Source organism: Cimex lectularius, unplaced genomic scaffold, assembly GCF_000648675.2.
Source record: "Cimex lectularius strain Harlan isolate CLEC.00 unplaced genomic scaffold, Clec_2.1 scaffold327, whole genome shotgun sequence".
Classification (NCBI taxonomy): Eukaryota; Metazoa; Arthropoda; class Insecta; order Hemiptera; family Cimicidae; genus Cimex; species Cimex lectularius.
The window spans coordinates 168,359-185,627 of record NW_019392865.1 but is presented as its reverse complement, the minus strand read 5'-3'; the positions used below and the strand labels follow the sequence as shown (position 1 = coordinate 185,627).

The following is a 17,269-nucleotide window of genomic DNA, read 5'->3' as shown; positions in this document are numbered from 1 at the left end:
ACCGTTAGTCGATGATTATTCGGAAATCGTCAGATACGGGCCGGTGTGAAGTAGGTTTCAGAAAAACATTTTCTTTATCGTGCCAACGTTTCGATCTTTATTGAGATCATCTTCAGGTCCTGGGATTTACAAACATTGTTTAAATTTAACAACGCAGAAAGCAAAACACTTTGAGTGAGTAGAAATACTTTGATTGAATGTAAAAAGTATTTTTTGCATTGTATAAATTCACTTTTTCCACAACCTACATGTATTTGTTAAATTAAAACAAGGTTTGTAAATTGGCCCTGAAGATGGTCTCAATAAAGATCGAAGCGTTGACACGGTAAAGGAAATGTTTTTCTGAAGTGTGTGGTGATTAGTGACCGTTAATCGATATTTATTTAGAAATCGTGAGATGCGGTCTGGTGTGATGTAGGTTTCAGAAAAACATTTTCTCTATCCTGCCAACGTTTCGATCTTTATTGAGATCATCTTCAGGGATGATTTACAAACATTGTTTACATATTACAATTACATTTTGGATGTGGAAAAGTGAATTTATACAATGCAAAATATATTTTTTATATTCAATCAAAGTATTTCTACTCACTCAAAGTGTTCGTCTTCTGTGTAATTGTGCCATTCTTGCGTGTCGTGTCGAGAGTGCCAGTTTTTCTGAAACCTACTTCACACCAGACCGCATCTCACGATTTCCGAATAATCATTTTATTTTATTCTAAATTACTAAATTCAACATACACTAAATATTGGGTGAACAGATTCGACTCAGTACAGCTTTCACGCCCCGTTCAAAAGAAGATGACGGCATCGCCTTTTCGACGCCGACGACGCTAAGCCCGCAACACCTAACGGTATTCAGGAATTGTATCGCATTGTTTCAACGAACGACAAATTTTTCTAATTCACAATTTTATATATACATAACAAATATTTATTCAAAATATTTATTATTTTGAAAACTTTATTTATTCAAAACTGCTCAAAAATGTACAAGGATATTGCCAATTTTGTAGTAGTTAGCATTTTTATTAGAAATTGCGTCAAAATTTATTCAAATTTATTATTTCTTTTAAGTAATTAATTTTTTTTAATGTAAGAGTTTGGTTGAAATGAAAAAGCTAGTGTCACGAGGGGGTTTCGGACCCACGACCTTAGGCTGGTGCGTTCGAATCCTGCTCGTGACACTAGCATTTTCATTTCAACCAAAACCTTACATAAAAAGATTGATTAATTGTGCCATTCAACAAATATTTGTATACCTTTTAAAACAGTCAAAAGTATGCTGTTTTTCATTCCATTAAGTATTAAATTCCAATTCCTATAATGGATGAAAATGATTACTCTCGTCTGGTGAAAATCCAAGTACTTGCCAATAAAAACTACACAATTCGGAAAGTGACAATAATACAAATTAAATAATAGAATAAATATTCCAGTAAATTTTACGTTAAAGGTTTTTTCTAGAAGATAATTTTTCTTTATTTTAATAAAATTATTATTACAGAATTGATCAAAGAAGCCGCACCGAGGGGGTATAAACCCACCCCTGAATTCTAGTGGCGCTCTGGAGAATTTACGCCCAACTTTCCATCTAGATATGTAAAGTTTCATGTTTATTTTATTTCAACATAAACTTTCCGTGCAGTTAATTAACAAAAAAATTTTAAATCCTTTTTAAAATCCAGTTGATATTGATTTCGTTTTCATTTTATTTTTTACTAAGTAAATGGACTATGCAGCTGTCTCTTAGAAGTATCATTACTGTAATAGATTTGAGTACCTCACTTATTTTAAATTGATGATGAAGGAGGAGTCGGTAAAGCTATCGCAGTCATGTGGATGAAAAGATTTTTATGGTTGACCATTTCGAGGTTTCAATTTTGTTTAAGCACATTTTTCAGTAAATGTTTCGACACATTATCAACAATAACAACCTGAAAGAGAATTAATCTCACTTTTCATCATCCGAGCAACTGACTTCAAAATCCTTTTACAGTAAAACGTTTTGTTTTAGAAAACTACATTGATGTGCCAGTCTTCCTTTTCTTATCTTTCTCGCTTTTTAAACTTATTAATTTCTTTTCCTGTTTCTGGAGATGTTGTTTGATATAACGGTAACCAAGCCTTTCTTTTTATCTTATTGCTATTGTTACCTCGGGGTCTCGTCAGTTAAGTATAAAATAGCACAAATAGCAAACACAAATAAATAGAAACACAAAACCTGATAATCCTTTTTAAAAAGATAGTTCCTACTCACAGTCAGTTGTTTTGCAACGATCCGGATTTCGAGCATTTAGCATCAGGTTGAAGAGTTCATGTCGAGAGACGAGGTTGAAGAACTCCTTGAACCTGATGATGAGCTAAGGGCTCGAAATCCGGTCGTTACAAAACAACTTACTGTGAGTAGGAACTATCTTTTTAAAAAGGATTGAACACCGCTCTCACTCCATCATTCATCATTTCTACAAAATCTGGTAGTCTGGTTTGCTTTACTCTACCTCCGAGTACTCGCTATTGGTAATAAAGCCTGCCATTCACGATAATAAATTATATGCAGATCATTCACCTTTTCCCAGAGTTGTGATATAAGGATAAGCCCTCCAATTTAGTGTAATACCAGATGCAAATGTAAATAACATTCCTCTGAGTAATTGGGAGTACGTCCCTTCATTCACGCTAATAAATTACAGTTGCACAACTGATTTCGTTCACACTACTCCAGAGTAATCGATATTCCTCGAGGTAACTGGGTATAAGCCCCTTCATTTATGCTAATAAATTACATTCACACTACCCCAGAGTACTCGATATTCCTCAAGGTTATTGGGAGATGAGCCTCACCATTCACGCTAATAAATACATACTTTCCACTTAATATCACAGACCTGAGAGAACAAATATCTTCCTACAGTTAAAACAAAATGTACATATTACTTTTTATTGTTTTAAACTTTATTGTGCCTAGAACTTTACAGTTATCCTGAATAGTAATAAAATATTTATACACATATATGATGTGTTTTTGTTTAAATACGTGGTCTTAATTACTTCCGTTAAAGCATGATTTTCCTGATTTGTAATAGTATAAAAATATATGGATGAAGAAATCATCTAAAATAAATAAATGAATTGGATTTTATTAAGGTTAACCGGCCAAGGTAAAGGCTTTCCTTTAGATTATAATCAAACAATAAGATAAACATCTGGTTAAAAGGGATTTAAAGGAAGTTTCTTTTAAGATAAAGTTGGGCAGGAACCGAATTGCTGGAACGGAGTTTCACGAAACGTTTGTTTTTAGAAGGTAAAACAGACGAATTCCGGCGATTCGCCACTCATCCGAGGTGTTCGGGTGAAAGGCAGTCGAGCTGTCAGGTGCAGGCTTGTGAATGCCGAAAAAGGTGTGTGTGACGACTGGAGCGTGAACTCTTGTGAGAATTAGACTGGGGAGAATTACAAAGAGGTTAAAGAGTATTCTAATACAAACAAGGTAGTGACCGGTGGTTAATTGCTTTCTTCGTTGTTATCTTTAGGGGTGGAACAATATTGACTTTCTTCTGTCCTTCTGAAGGTTTGAATGTCGCGCGTAAAAGGGGCCCAACCAATCGAGGCCGACCCACCCTTCTGTTCGCGGGGGTTAACCACCCTCTTTTATAAATACCTTTTGTGTAATTTGTATAGTCTTGTTTTTTCTTGGTGCGTTATTGCAAGGTGGAAACGGAAAAAGCGACTTCCGGCTGTCGCCTTGCTCTTTTCCTTCCGGCTTCGGACCTTTTCCGTTTTCCGAATTTGAATTTGGAGGAAGACCATGCGCGTTGGTTTTGAGCGAAACATCGATCGCACTGTTGTTGGTAACTCCTAAGACAAGATGTTAGCCTGGTATCTGGTAAACAATCCCGAGATGGATTTTTCCTTAAAATGCATCTTTGTAGGCGTAATATAACCGTGTCGGGTTGTTTGGGTAAACAAAACGCCGTTGTTGTTGGCCGACTCCGAAAAGCACATGCGAGCCTGGTACTAAGTAAACATTCGTCGGTACCCGAGTTGTTTACAGAGTAAACAACTTGCCGGCTCCGGCAGCTGCTGGCCTATGGTTTCCTGGTAACACGTAAACAGAGAAGGATTCCTTTTGCTATTTGGGTAAACAGGGCGACAGGGGGCCGACTTCTGCAGAATGCTGTCATCCTGCGCTCCAGTAAACAGCGCCGCCCCCGACTTCAACCACCTGTACTCAAACAGAGAAACAACTAAGTAAACAGTACCTCCTGGCCCTTCGTACACGCCTGTCCCTCGGTAAACACCCGGCCCCCCAGATTTTCGAGTCACCCGAGGCATTAACCATCGTCGGCCCTTCGAGCCCTGTCGCGCCGCAGTCCGTCACATATCGAGGGCCGGCGACGGCCGAGTAACACAGTCCATTCCTGGTGGATTTGTTGTTTCGCCCTGACGTGACGGCCCTGCTTGTTGTGTTGTTCCTCCGATCCTGTTTACATTAAGTCAGGAAGCCAGGAGCGGCGAGGAGCTCGCTGTTTATTTAGTTGTATCGGGGTGGGTCCGGAGAAGGGGCGGCATCTAAGCAACAACCCCCAACAACCCTAGTTTTGTTTATTTTGTCCCTTCCGACACCGATCCTTTCGTAATAACGACCACCTCCTGACACAGTTTCTACCACGAATCCCTTAGTAAGATCACCCTACAATTATTTATTTCAAAACATCACACATTAAAGTACATTTATTAAAAAATCCTAAATTAATTCACCATTGGCATGATTTTTCCATTGTAAATTTTTTACACGATTCAAATGAACTTCAGATTATTTTGTATAAACCAGTTTTATCCGTTTAGAAATGCACACAAAAACAGTTTAAACTTTTCAATTCTTTCTTTATCTATTGTGTTGGCAAGAAAATAATGACGTTTTTTATAGTACGTATATACTTTTTATTTTTTTATACCAGGCATGAATTTATCTAATCGGAGATGTATTGTCCAACCTGTCCAATTTTGCACTTTTTGTCATCTTTCACAGGTAGCATATTCTTTTCGTTTCAAAATTTCCGTCTTTTGAGTCCAGGAACATTTAAACAGCCGTCTTATCACTTTTCAAAATCTCGGCCATTTAAAAAATTTTATAATTGGTTTTTGTAAATTTATTTTTATTTAAATTTTTAACAAATACAAATATGTTGTACGAACCTTGTAATATTGGGTTGTCCGGAAAATAATGCAGGTTTATGATTATAAAATAAAAACACTTTTTATTAATTAATATACACTCCATCACTCTCAAAATATTTCTCCCAACTTCTCCAAACCCTCTGAATAGAATTTTGAGTCTTTATTGTTAACAAACTCTGTAAACGCATTTTCTAACGGCTTTTGATTAATACATTTTTTTATTTTGTGAAATAGATGTCCAATTGTCTGAAAAAGTGGTAGTCTGTAGGCGAGAGGTTTGGATAATAGGGTGGGTTAGGCAGAACTCTTAAGGAAGATCAAACAGTTTTCGTGTTGTCAAATGTGACATGGGACCAAGCATGATCGTGTAACAAAATCGGCTTCTTTTCCAATTGAGCAAAGATGGTTTCAATAAAGCCAATTTCAGATGCAATGCTTCAATTTGACAGCCTTATGTTTCGGCATTGTTTTACCAGAGTTCAAGATGTTGTAGTAAATCAGCCCACGAAAGAGTCACATCACCTTTTTTTGACGAGTTGGAGGCTTTGGAATGTATAGGCTTCTGCCTAGAACGACTGGTCGTGACATACCATGACGCACCACCATTAAGCATAATACTCTATTTTATATGAGTTGGATGCGCTTGATTTGCAAATTACTAGCAACGCCTCAGATGGAAGATGTACCAGATAGAGCGCACAAATGAAAGATACGTTTACGAATCCTTTTAACTTTGTATATCCGTTATGTGTTTGGTGGAGATTGAAGTTCTGAAGGTTTATTCCAAGATGACGCGCAGAATCAGCCTGGGTATTTGATTGTGGTTTAAGATTATTCTATTGACTTGATATTTTCTTTTCAAGGTGAAAGTTACTCACCTTTTGTAGGAAGAGTTTTGGGGGTTCATAGCAATTCGCCAACGGTCATTTCATGGTGGATTTCATCCTGGTGGCATTGCAGGTTGTAAGAAACTGTTAATCCACACACATTTAATAACACAATGCCCTGATCATATGCAAACGTGTCTATGCTTGTTTGGTTATGTAGGTAGATCGTGGATATAGATTAAGAATAGTAATGACGCTTTTAACTTTTTGCTTATTGATTGTGCTTCGTCGCATCTAACATGGAATTTTCGATTTGTAATAAAGGATTGGGCAATTCGATTGGACACACGATCGAACGCCTTTTCTGTGTCAGGAAAAGTCCTTGACAAACTTTCTGTTTCTCGTACGTGAGGATGTCTTCCACTACTCTGTGAAGTTGTAGTTGGCAGGAGTATAAGGGACGAAATTTAAATTACAAATTTGGTTTCATACTGCTTAAAAACGCAATTTAGGGAGCATAAGTCTTTCAAATAGTTTGGATAATATTGGAAGAAGTATAATGGGCCGAGAGCTTCCAGGGTCGTGGGGTGTTTCTGTGGTTCGGTGTCATCGTTGGGCTTCTGTTTCGTTAGAAAATGTGTGGTTCGTAAAATGGCGTTATGTATTTACCTGATTTGTACCTAGGATCTTCGTGGCATATGTTTTAGTAACAGTCGGGATATTTCATCCGTGCCTGGTGATTTCTTAATGGGTGATCTTTGAATCGCATTACTTGCCCGCATTTTTTAGCGACCGAAATAAGTAGTAGTCACAAGATGATCTGTTTGCTACTTGCTGTTTTTGTTTATTTGAAGGTCTACAGAGGTTAGCTGTTCCTAGTACAGTTCACTATTAACCGTTTGCCTTGTAAAAAAACTCAACTACAATTACTCAAACTTTCTTTTCCGTGCATCTGTTGCTTTGGAACGACTAAGCCGTTAACCGGATTTGCAATAAGCTTTTTCCGTACTATGTTTTTGAATGTGACCCAATTTTCATCACCTGTTACCATTGTGGGAAAACAAATGGGTCATTAAGAGTGACGACAGAGGAGTGAAGCAAATTGAGATGCGTTCCGCCAAATTCCTTTCGATGAGTCGTGTGAGATCCATGTTGTGTACTTTTGAACAAACCCAAGTCTTTGGATGTAGTTTACAATGGTTGTACGGGAACATCTAACATTTCTTCTCGCATCAATATGTCGTTGTCAACCTCAGAAGGACTCCCACTGAGTCCCACTGCGCGCACAATCTTCAAGAAGAAAATTACCTTCTCTAAATTGAGTAAACCACCATTAAACTTTACGAATATTTATAGGATTACTATCAAGCACTGCATACAAATTTTGCAAGCAGCAGTTGCATTGTTCCCTTTTTAGAATTCATAAAATAAGAGAGACGTATGCGATATTATATAGAAGCCAGCTTACGTCCTGTACACCGCGACCAGTATTGGTTTATTGCGTATCTCCGCTTTTGTCTATAGCTCCTCGTTAAGCTTTTTACCGTACCCCAAAGCTTTTTCTAGACTCCCGTGTGCATCCTCTCCCAGGATTTGAAATCTCACCATCAACAGAGGACGTGTTCCGCTGTGTCTTCTTCTTCTTGGCAATATCCTCAGTCTGGTCTGCAGACTCCAGTTAGCAGACCAACTATTATTCTAATCCTGGCACGTCCTAGATTTAGTAGTTCTGCTGTTAGTTTCTGCGATAGTCTTTGATACATTTTTTCGCATGCCTCTGTCCTAGGCTGTATTTCTCATTGAGCTGAGGACTTATTATTAATCCATTATATCCGGATTCGTTTTTTTTTTTTGCAATTTGGTAAACCACAAAAGGTTCAGGGCCTAATAGGTACCCTCATTGAACATTCCTTGGCCAACTTATCAGCCTCTTCGTTGCTCTTCTACCCTGTGTGCTCTGGGACAGACAAGGGTAATTTTGTTATTTTCTCCCATGCCTGACAGGGCTCTAATGCAATCCCATTCTATTCTGGACTTTACCGTCGATGCGGCCTGGCTGTCCGAATAGATGGCTATTCTTCTATTGACAATCCCCAGCCTTTTTATCTCCCTGGCACAGTGTTTAATGGCCACAGTTTCAGCTTGAAAGACGGTGGCCTACTGGCTTATATGAACTCTGGTCCTTGGTTTATTTCCATAAATGCCAACTCCTTTACCATATTCGGTTTTGTAGCCATTAGTAAACCAGATATGGTCGTCTAGATATGACTGGGATCCCTTTCTCCGAGTCTGCTCTACAAGGTATTTTGATTAGAATTTTTGTGTAAAAGCTGAATTGGGGTCATGGCATCCCCAAAGTTCTACCTAGCTGAAGCTCCCCTCAAAGCTTGTTGCTATGTGTCCCTTGTTTTATGAATAGGCTATTGGAGCCTGTATCTGCCTTAGCTTATTCAAGCCTATTAAACCCAATATCAAATCATCCTTTAAAAAATCTAATAAATAATCTAATAAGTTATTGGGATCCCTTTCTCCCATTCTACGAGGTGATTAGAAATTTTTTGTCAAAATTGAACTTACGGGTTCATAAAAGTAAACAATGCTTTAAGTGCGTTTTATCCAAAGACATGTTTGCCTATTAAATTATTCGACACAACTAAAGAGGTTGAAAACAAAAACTTTGGAGAAACCTTTGAATTTAAGGATTAAACAAGCATATTTGTAAAAGAAAATAATAAATACAACAATTTAAATATTGAGCTAATTAATCCCATAATTGAAAAACGTCATTACTTTCTTGCCAAACGATGTTAAATGAAATTTACTCAATAAAACTGTTACCCATTAAATGTTTCTTGTTATTTCATAAAAATAACTCTTTGTTTTGATAATGGAGCAATCACGCAGAAAGTGGATTTTACGAGACTCTTGGACTGTTTTTCACGATTTCATGTGAGGAGAGAAAGTTTGGGATCTGATAAAACTATTTTTCCCTCGTAAATTTTCATAATGTGCTACGATCCACGGAGGGAGGTTTTTTTGCCGAATTCTTCACGACGTCGTTAAAATAAATGATCGTTGTATCTAGAGAAAAAAAAATTGGCAACTATCTCGCTCGGCCTGGAATATTTATAAAAATAAAATAATGATTTATAATAGTTAAAAATGGTTCTAGACTTAGGCTAAATTCATGCTGAACTGGCATAGGATCACTTATTGGGTCCGTCTTCACACGCGGGTTGGTTGAATTGCTCAAACGCGCCATCTTCAGTGAGAAAGGCAGTTTCTGGGAAAAATCGAAAATTAATGAAAAAATTGCAAGTTACAAATAAAAGATAAAGAATAAAAATGTATTTTGTGATTCACTCAATGAGGTAGAATTTTCAGTAATTAGATCTGTAAAATCGGCGTCGACGTCATATTTCAATATGTCAATTCGTTGTTATGATTTTTCAAGCTGGGGATTTTCGTTTTATTTACTGAAGAAACTTTTGAATTCACATTTTATTATATAATTTTATATTATTACGTGGTGACTATATTTCTTTATCTGTCGATAAGATCTATAAAAAAGTAGAAAAAAATATTTAACCTAGGATGGACCTATATTTCAGTATTTGACGTTGGTTTTTGTCATTATTGAAACTGATCAAGTTCAGGCTAGATCAACTTAATCTCTTGGTCCTTGGTGTCTATGATCATATAGTGAAATTAACTGTTTAAAAAACATTTATTTTTATCTTTAAAAAATAAATATACATTGGGTAAATAGTATAAATAATTATATATAAATGTGTGGTGTTTAGTGACCGTTAATCAATGATTATTCGGAGATCTTGAGATGCGGTCTGGTGCGACGTAGGTTTTAGAAAAACATTTTCTTTATCGTGCCAACGTTTCGATCTTTATTGAGATCATCTTCAGGGCACAGAGTGTTTGTTTTCTGTATAGATGTTGAGATGTGTCACTAAACACGACACACAATAATGACACATCTAAACAGAAAACAAACACTTTGAGCCCTGAAGATGATCTCAATAAAGGTCGAAACGTTGGCACGATAAAGAAAATGTTTTTCAAAAACCTACATCACGCCAGACCGCATCTCACGATCTCCGAATAATCATTATATATAAAACTGACACAACAGACCAGGAGGTGTTGGGGGAGAAAATAAAAAAAGTAAGGAATAAAGAAAAAGAATTCAGTTTCAAAAAAATAGTAGTAAAGTTTCATGGTTCTAATGAAGATAAATGTATATTCCTCGAAAGCTTGAAGAAGAAATTGAGTATTTTCTTTCTAGTCTATGATACTTTTTTAAATCTATAATTATAATCGAGTACTGATCAATAATTGCATCGGATACAAGTTAAGTATGTACGTTAAAATCTGCACATGTATGTGCATGCATACGCACATGTACAGGGTCGTCTATCGCTTCTCGCAATTCCAGCTTTTTTTTACTTTACAATCAATTACCAGCATTCCTCGATAATCAGCCACCCTTTGTGATGGCAGTCCGGAGTAGGGCAGCCTTATCCGTCCTGCCACCGAGGTCAAAAGCTCCAGGGACTTTTATAGGGCATTTGATCCGCCTACGCAATCAGTTTTTAGATCCAGACCAACTCACACTCTCTTCAATACATTCTTTCATATTTACATGCTAATCATTCAGTGTGGTGCAGTACTTGATATCCATCACCCTCTATTGAGGGTCGATGTATTCAATATTCCGGCCTTGGGGATCTACATTGCGCATTCACGCTAATAAATACATTCGGTTTCGATTTACCAAAAAATCACACGAGTTACCTGTTAAGTCTATATACATAAAAACAATCCTGTTAACTCTAAAAATCGGAAAAGGAATGTACTCTACTTAACCATATAAAAATTATTTACATTTGTATAAAACACGATCAAAGATGAGGTCAGTAGCTATAATTTATTTTATCTCGAATTGATTTAATTTATTACGCTTTTTTTGTAATGTAAAATTATAATGGTGAAGGCTGACCTCTAATTAGATTAAAGAAACATCATAAATTCGAAGGGCTCGGTCCTTTTTAATTTTCTGACAAAAGGCTGCTGCTGCTCTGAGCAAACTTCTGCGTTAGAATTTTTATCCTTTTTCTTTTTCTTTAGAGTATTTCAACTACGAGGTTATTTAAAATATCGGGGTGAGATGTTTTTCTCAAAAAGCACGTTTGTAAGTATGTCTGGACTGACCCGTTGCGGTCCGTTTTCTTTAGCTGTGCTTGGTGACACTGACTGGTAAATGACACAGGATTTTTTTTAAATTAATATAAATATTAGTTCTATTAGTGTTCAGTTAATTATTCTTTCTATGTAAGGTCTTGGTTGAGATAAAAAAGTCAGTGTCACGAGCGGGATTCGAACCCACGACCTTAGGCTGGATACGCCGCTACTCTACCACTTGAGCTATCGTGACTTCGATCCACTCGGACACCAACGTCCCACTCAACCCTACCTTTTTGAATTTTCCCTCCTTTTCGCCATTTTCAAATGTCTTGTGATCTATTCGATTCTCGGCGACAAATGAAATGGCCACGGAGACCTTTCCTGAAGAAATACTTCATTTTGCTTTTTACATTTTATTGGTCCGGCTATTTTCGCTGGTTTTACTGAGAATTCCTTAATGGTAAGTAGACGGTAAACAAACGAGAAAAGACGGACTCAGGGAAGGGAACAGTGTCAGTCCAACATGAGATACACTCACAGACTAAAAACCACTACCAGTTTTTTGTTCGTTTAGTTGGACCTTCTTGAAGAAATTTTACGATCAGACCAAATCATCTTCAGCATTTGGAGTACCACATTCTTTTCAATCTTTAAATAAAAAATATCTAACAATGCAATCATGTCTTTTCCGTGAATGCTGCGACACTTGAGCATGTCTGACCAGTTTACTGTGGTTTGCGTAAGAAATGCAAAGAGTTGTAAATTAATGAAAGTAAAATAAACTTTTATATTTTTAAAAACTTATATACAATATAACGGTGTTTTAACAAACCCATTTATCGTTGAAATTAAGAGTTGAAGTTAGGAAAAGAGGCGGTTTCTAGAAAAGGAAACAAGCGAAGTTTGCCGAGACCCTGAGGCGTGCGGTCTCCGTTTAACAGATGTTGTTATTTCATCATTATTACTCCACCGTTTACTCCAACAGTTAAGGAACTCGTTAAAAACTGTCATAGCATAACAGAACGGCCCCTCCTGGGCACCCTTGAGGCAATTAAGATCCACCCGGGGTGTTACGACGCCTCTCTCCGAATGGCCTTCCCTCTTTCCGACGATTTTACAGAATCCGCCCTTGAATATTACTTTCACCGCTTAACTTCTGAATCTAGGAGGGATCGTTTAATTTAATTGAAAGCCGTTATTCCGAATGCGATTCATTAAAGTCTGTGCCAGGAAATTGCACGCCGATAGGTCCCGAGTTTTAATCCTGATCGTCGACTCATCCACTACTTATAAACAGCTGATCCGTCAGTGCTGATAGACTTTATAAAAAGCTTGCTTGTCCACGTTTTTAAAACTTTTCTTACCCTACTCATTACAGTGAATGTACAGTTGCTCTCTAGAATACAAATCATATAGCAATGGGTTGATCTGTTATTAATAAACAGTAATACACAAAATAGCAACGTTTATTGGTATTGACACGGCGCTCATCACTGTAAGGTAAAGGTCCCGGGTTCGAATCCAGCGGCACTGCATACAAATGGGCTTTTTTTCAGTAACACCGGCACCCTGAGGGTTGATATGACCTCTGCTTTTGCAAATCCTCGTAAAAAAAGTTTATTAATGATTCGACTGAAGAAAAAATACAGTACTAGTTACTTAAAATTAACTCAAATCATTTAAAATCCAGTTAAAGTTTTGAGTAAGTAATAGGTAAACAAACCAAGCAAAAATGTCATGTGGCACAGACAAGAAATTTAACTTTATCGCTTTAATAATTACCTAAGATGTAAACTTTCCGTAATAAGGTTGTAGATATAAGATGTAAATGTAATAATCGGGGTAATGTACCGCACCATATCACGGAATGATAAATTTAATCTCAAGTGGGCAGGAACGACAGATCGGTTATGCTGGTTTGCATATAAACAACGCCGTTTTTTCACATTTTTACAAATTTTTAACTTCAATCAAGTGAAGCATAAAGTTTAACTTTAGTTCCACTTTAACTGTTTTTTTCATCGTCCTTGATTCAGGTCCGCATGTTCTCGCTGCTAATTTTGATCAGAGTAATTAGTAATTAATTTTATAACGATTATTGTATTAACTGCATTGAAAAATTAGTATGAGGATATATAAAAGTCGCAAACAACATATTTCGTGTCTTCTTTGAACGCTTGATACTCCTCTCCAAAGGAAAGCTCAAGTAATGCAAAATGGGGAAGACATAGGGTAGTAGTTCTAAGGAGAAAAGCATTCCTGGGGAGTTGTGGACAAAGTCGGTGCTACCAAAAGTCTAGCGATAGTTAGTTGATAGTTGAGTAGTGAATTAGTAAGTCAGCAGTTGAGAGAGCCACTTGGTCACGAATAAGTTATAGTTGCAGTTTAAAATTTAGTCACTAGCTAGTCCCTTTGTTAGATTTTTATGAAGTGAACAAGCTTTGGAGGGAGAGCGTCTGGCATCGGCTTAGATAAATCCTTATGGATTTTAAACAGTTAATAAAGGTTTTTTGAAATGTAAAGACCTGGATTACTTTTTTTATCGCTCCAATGACGAATTCGGAATAAAGGCAAATCCTGACGACTGATCGACTTCCCGTTTTTCTCTCCGAGATATCCGTCTCTCTGCCTTTTAATCTACGACATATTGCCAATAAATAAGAGGCATAAGTTGAAAAAGGAGGAAAAGGTAAGGAGGTTATTGTGAAAGAACATGGGACTCCCCCAACACACTTTCCCATCGTTTGTGATCATCGGTTTCTTTTTAACTATTGAGGTATACATATTAAAACAATTGTTATATCAGAATTATTATTTGGTTGTACGATCATACCCCAAGGAGAGAATTTTCGCAGTAAAACAGGGATCAGAGTCTTCTGATATAAAGTTTTTGCAGGTGTGCCACAAGGGTCAATACTAGCTCAGCTGTTGTACACAATTTTTACTCCTGAAATGAGAAAGCACTTACCGCCGTATTTACAACCGCTCTCAAGCTACAAGCTTTTTTTATGTTACAAACCACAATCGACAGTTGAAAAATAGAGCAAACTTTGAAAATTAATTGTTTCAATTAATTAATCTTTTTATGTAAGGTGTTGGTTGGAATTAAAACGCTAGTGTCACGAGCGGGATTCGAACCCACGACCTTCGGTTCAATACGCCGCTGCTCTCCACTCGGACACCAACTCCCCATCTCAACCTACCTAACCTACGTTTCGAATTATCCATTTTTTTGCCATTTTCCAAATGTTGTGTAATCAGCATTCGATTTTCGGCGACATAGAAGTGGCCACGGAGATTAGATTCGAATTCCCAGTTAGAGCAGCGGCGTATTGAGCCGAAGCTCGTAGGTTCGAATCCCGCTCGTGACACTAGCTTTTTCACTTCAACCAATACCTTACATAAAAAGATTAATTAATTGAAAGAAGTTATTTGGTCAATCGGAAAATATAATGGATTTGGAACTAAATTTTAAAATACACCAGTGTCTTCCAGGCTGAAGTTCGTGCGATTGCTGAGAGATGTATTCAGTTCAAACTGAACGAAGGGTAAAAAGCAATAACATAACTATCATATTGGATAACAAGATAGCTATCAAAGCACATTTAAAATGAAATGAACAGCCAACGATCGGGTTTTGCACCCGATTTCATATTATTATTGACTATGTTACCTTTTCATAATTTCCGTCTGTTTGTGGAAAGCCTCCTGACCGGTACGTTTTTCGTTTTAACTTTTAACCGATTTCTACATGATAGGGAAGTTTATCGTTGGATGATTCAGCGGTTTTTTCGTTGCGCAAGGCCAGTTTAGACTCAATTTTCCGCTAATTTTTTTTTTTCTGAAGAGGTTTTATATAATTCTGTACGGTTTGATGTTCTTAAGAGAACTCGATCAAACTGTTGCCATGAATCTTTTTTTAATTTAAAATGGCCGTTTATGTTTTGCTATTTCATCTATATCCGTGTGTTTTTTTTTCAATAATTAAAACTTAAACTTTAATTTAAATTAATCACAAGAGCATTTTGTTTTTCTGTGTATTGTTTTAAAAGGACAGATCTGTTCTGGTCCTACATTACGCCGTGAATCATCGTTTTATTTTCAACCCTTTGCATTTATTCAGTTTAAATTCACAGAAATGCCTCTTTCTCGCATAATCTTTCATTCAAAATTTACAAAATGTTTAATTTGGCTTAAAAAAGAATTGTACATTACACATATGTGACTGTAAAATTGTAAACTATTAATACTACTAAAAATATAATTCTTAAAAATTAAAACTTAAAATTAGCTATTGATTAATTTTAACAATATTTGATACATTAATTGCTTAATGTTAAGAGGAAATACTTTCCCAAAATGTTTAATCGCGGCGGGATAACAAGTTGAATCTCAAGTGGGCCGGAACGACAGATCGGTTATGCTGGTTTGCATATAAACAACGCCGTTTTTTTCACATTTTCATCATTTTTACTTCAATCAAGTGAAACATAAAACTTTATGTTTCACTTTAACTGTTTTTTCATCATCCTTGATTCAGGTCCGCATGTTCCCGCTACGAATTTTGATCAGGCACATTCCCTTATTGTCTTATCTCTAGACCTGAATCACTGTGGCATTTGTTGTCTGCATTGTTTGGTGTCTTTTGTTATTAAGGATTAACTGTTGTATAGCATTTGACCATGAAAGCCTCCTGTACAAACTAAAGTCCGTCCTTCCAAATACCCTCTATGTAACCAAATGATTCTTCAGAGTCTGCCAAGGATCAGCCTACTCCAACAATTGTCCTCTGGGAGCGGGTGTACCTCAGGGCAGCGTACTTGGACTAGTATTTTTACCTCTTTATATCGCAAATATCCCAACTTCACTCTCCACCATCCTTGCATCCCTTGTCGATGACAGCTGTGCTATTCCCTCATCTTGATCCCACATCTGCTTCGGACCTCCATGTATGTGCCCTGCAAATAACCAAATGGAGCAAAAACTAGTGTATAAATCTCAATAAAACCATAAGCACCCACATATCTCACTTTGAAGCGAACCCCATCATACAATATTTCTCATCCTAAAAATAAACAGCGTACACTACCTTGGATTCTATCTATACTCAAGACTAACCTTGAACCAACAACTAAAACGACAGGCACTAAACCAACCTTTAGAACTATTCTACAGACTACCGTCACACAAATTGAATGTTTCAACAAAAAACAAACTGACATTTTAGAAGACAATAGTAAAACCAACCTGGACGTATGGACTAGAACTTTAGGGCACTGCTAAACCTTCCAATCTAAAGTCCTAAGTCAACATCCCTTACTACGTCCCCAACATCACCCTTCACAATGACCTCAAAATCCTTCCCACATAAAAAAATAAATATATAAAATAACATAAAAATAAAAACAAAATATTTTCAGCTTTCTATAATAAACACTCCTCTCAACCTAAATGAGTTGCCCAATCCTCATCCAATAGAAACCACCCTTATAATCCAACCAGATAATTGAAAAAAAGTAGGCCTCGCAACTTACTAACTGTGGATTAATCTTCATGTTTAGTTGGGGTAGTAATGGTTGTTAATTCCTCCTCGTGACACATGATCTATGTCATTTGTAAATTCAACTCATTGCATATTGTAAATAACTCATTAAATATTGTTATCATTTTCATTGCATTATTTCCTTGTAATGTATAGAAGATAAATATTATATGTACAAAAATAAACAATTTGCTTTCTTGATGATGAGGTTTTTAAAAATGTCTTTAGGGAGCAGGACGCAGATAAATATGCTGACGTCTTATATCGATGCCAACTTCATGTATGGTTCAAACTTCAGGACTGCCGATTCTCTCCGAGTCCTTCAGTCAGGCTTGATGAAAACCCTGCCCAAATTTGCTCATCTGGGACTCAAACCACTTCTACCTTTGAAGACCAAACAACCTGATGATGGGTGCATTCGCTACTCGCCAGATATTTATTGCTTCCTTGCAGGTTTCTTTTTCAATAAATACACTATTAAACCTGGTTTTTTCTTCCAAAAATAATACATAAAAACACA

The 17,269-nt window shown here is 36.7% G+C and overlaps 1 protein-coding gene across 4 annotated transcripts in view; it reads left to right on the top strand.

Annotated features, from left to right (window-relative positions):
- Positions 1–17,269, top strand: part of LOC106670297 (lactoperoxidase-like) — a 91,258-nt gene that overhangs the window by 69,077 nt on the left and 4,912 nt on the right. For all 4 annotated transcript variants that reach the window (XM_014400488.2, XM_014400487.2, XM_024228857.1 and 1 more), the window contains one exon: positions 16,978–17,202. In XM_014400488.2, coding sequence (XP_014255974.1) covers positions 16,978–17,202 — 225 coding nt within the window. The remainder of the gene's footprint in view (positions 1–16,977; positions 17,203–17,269) is intronic.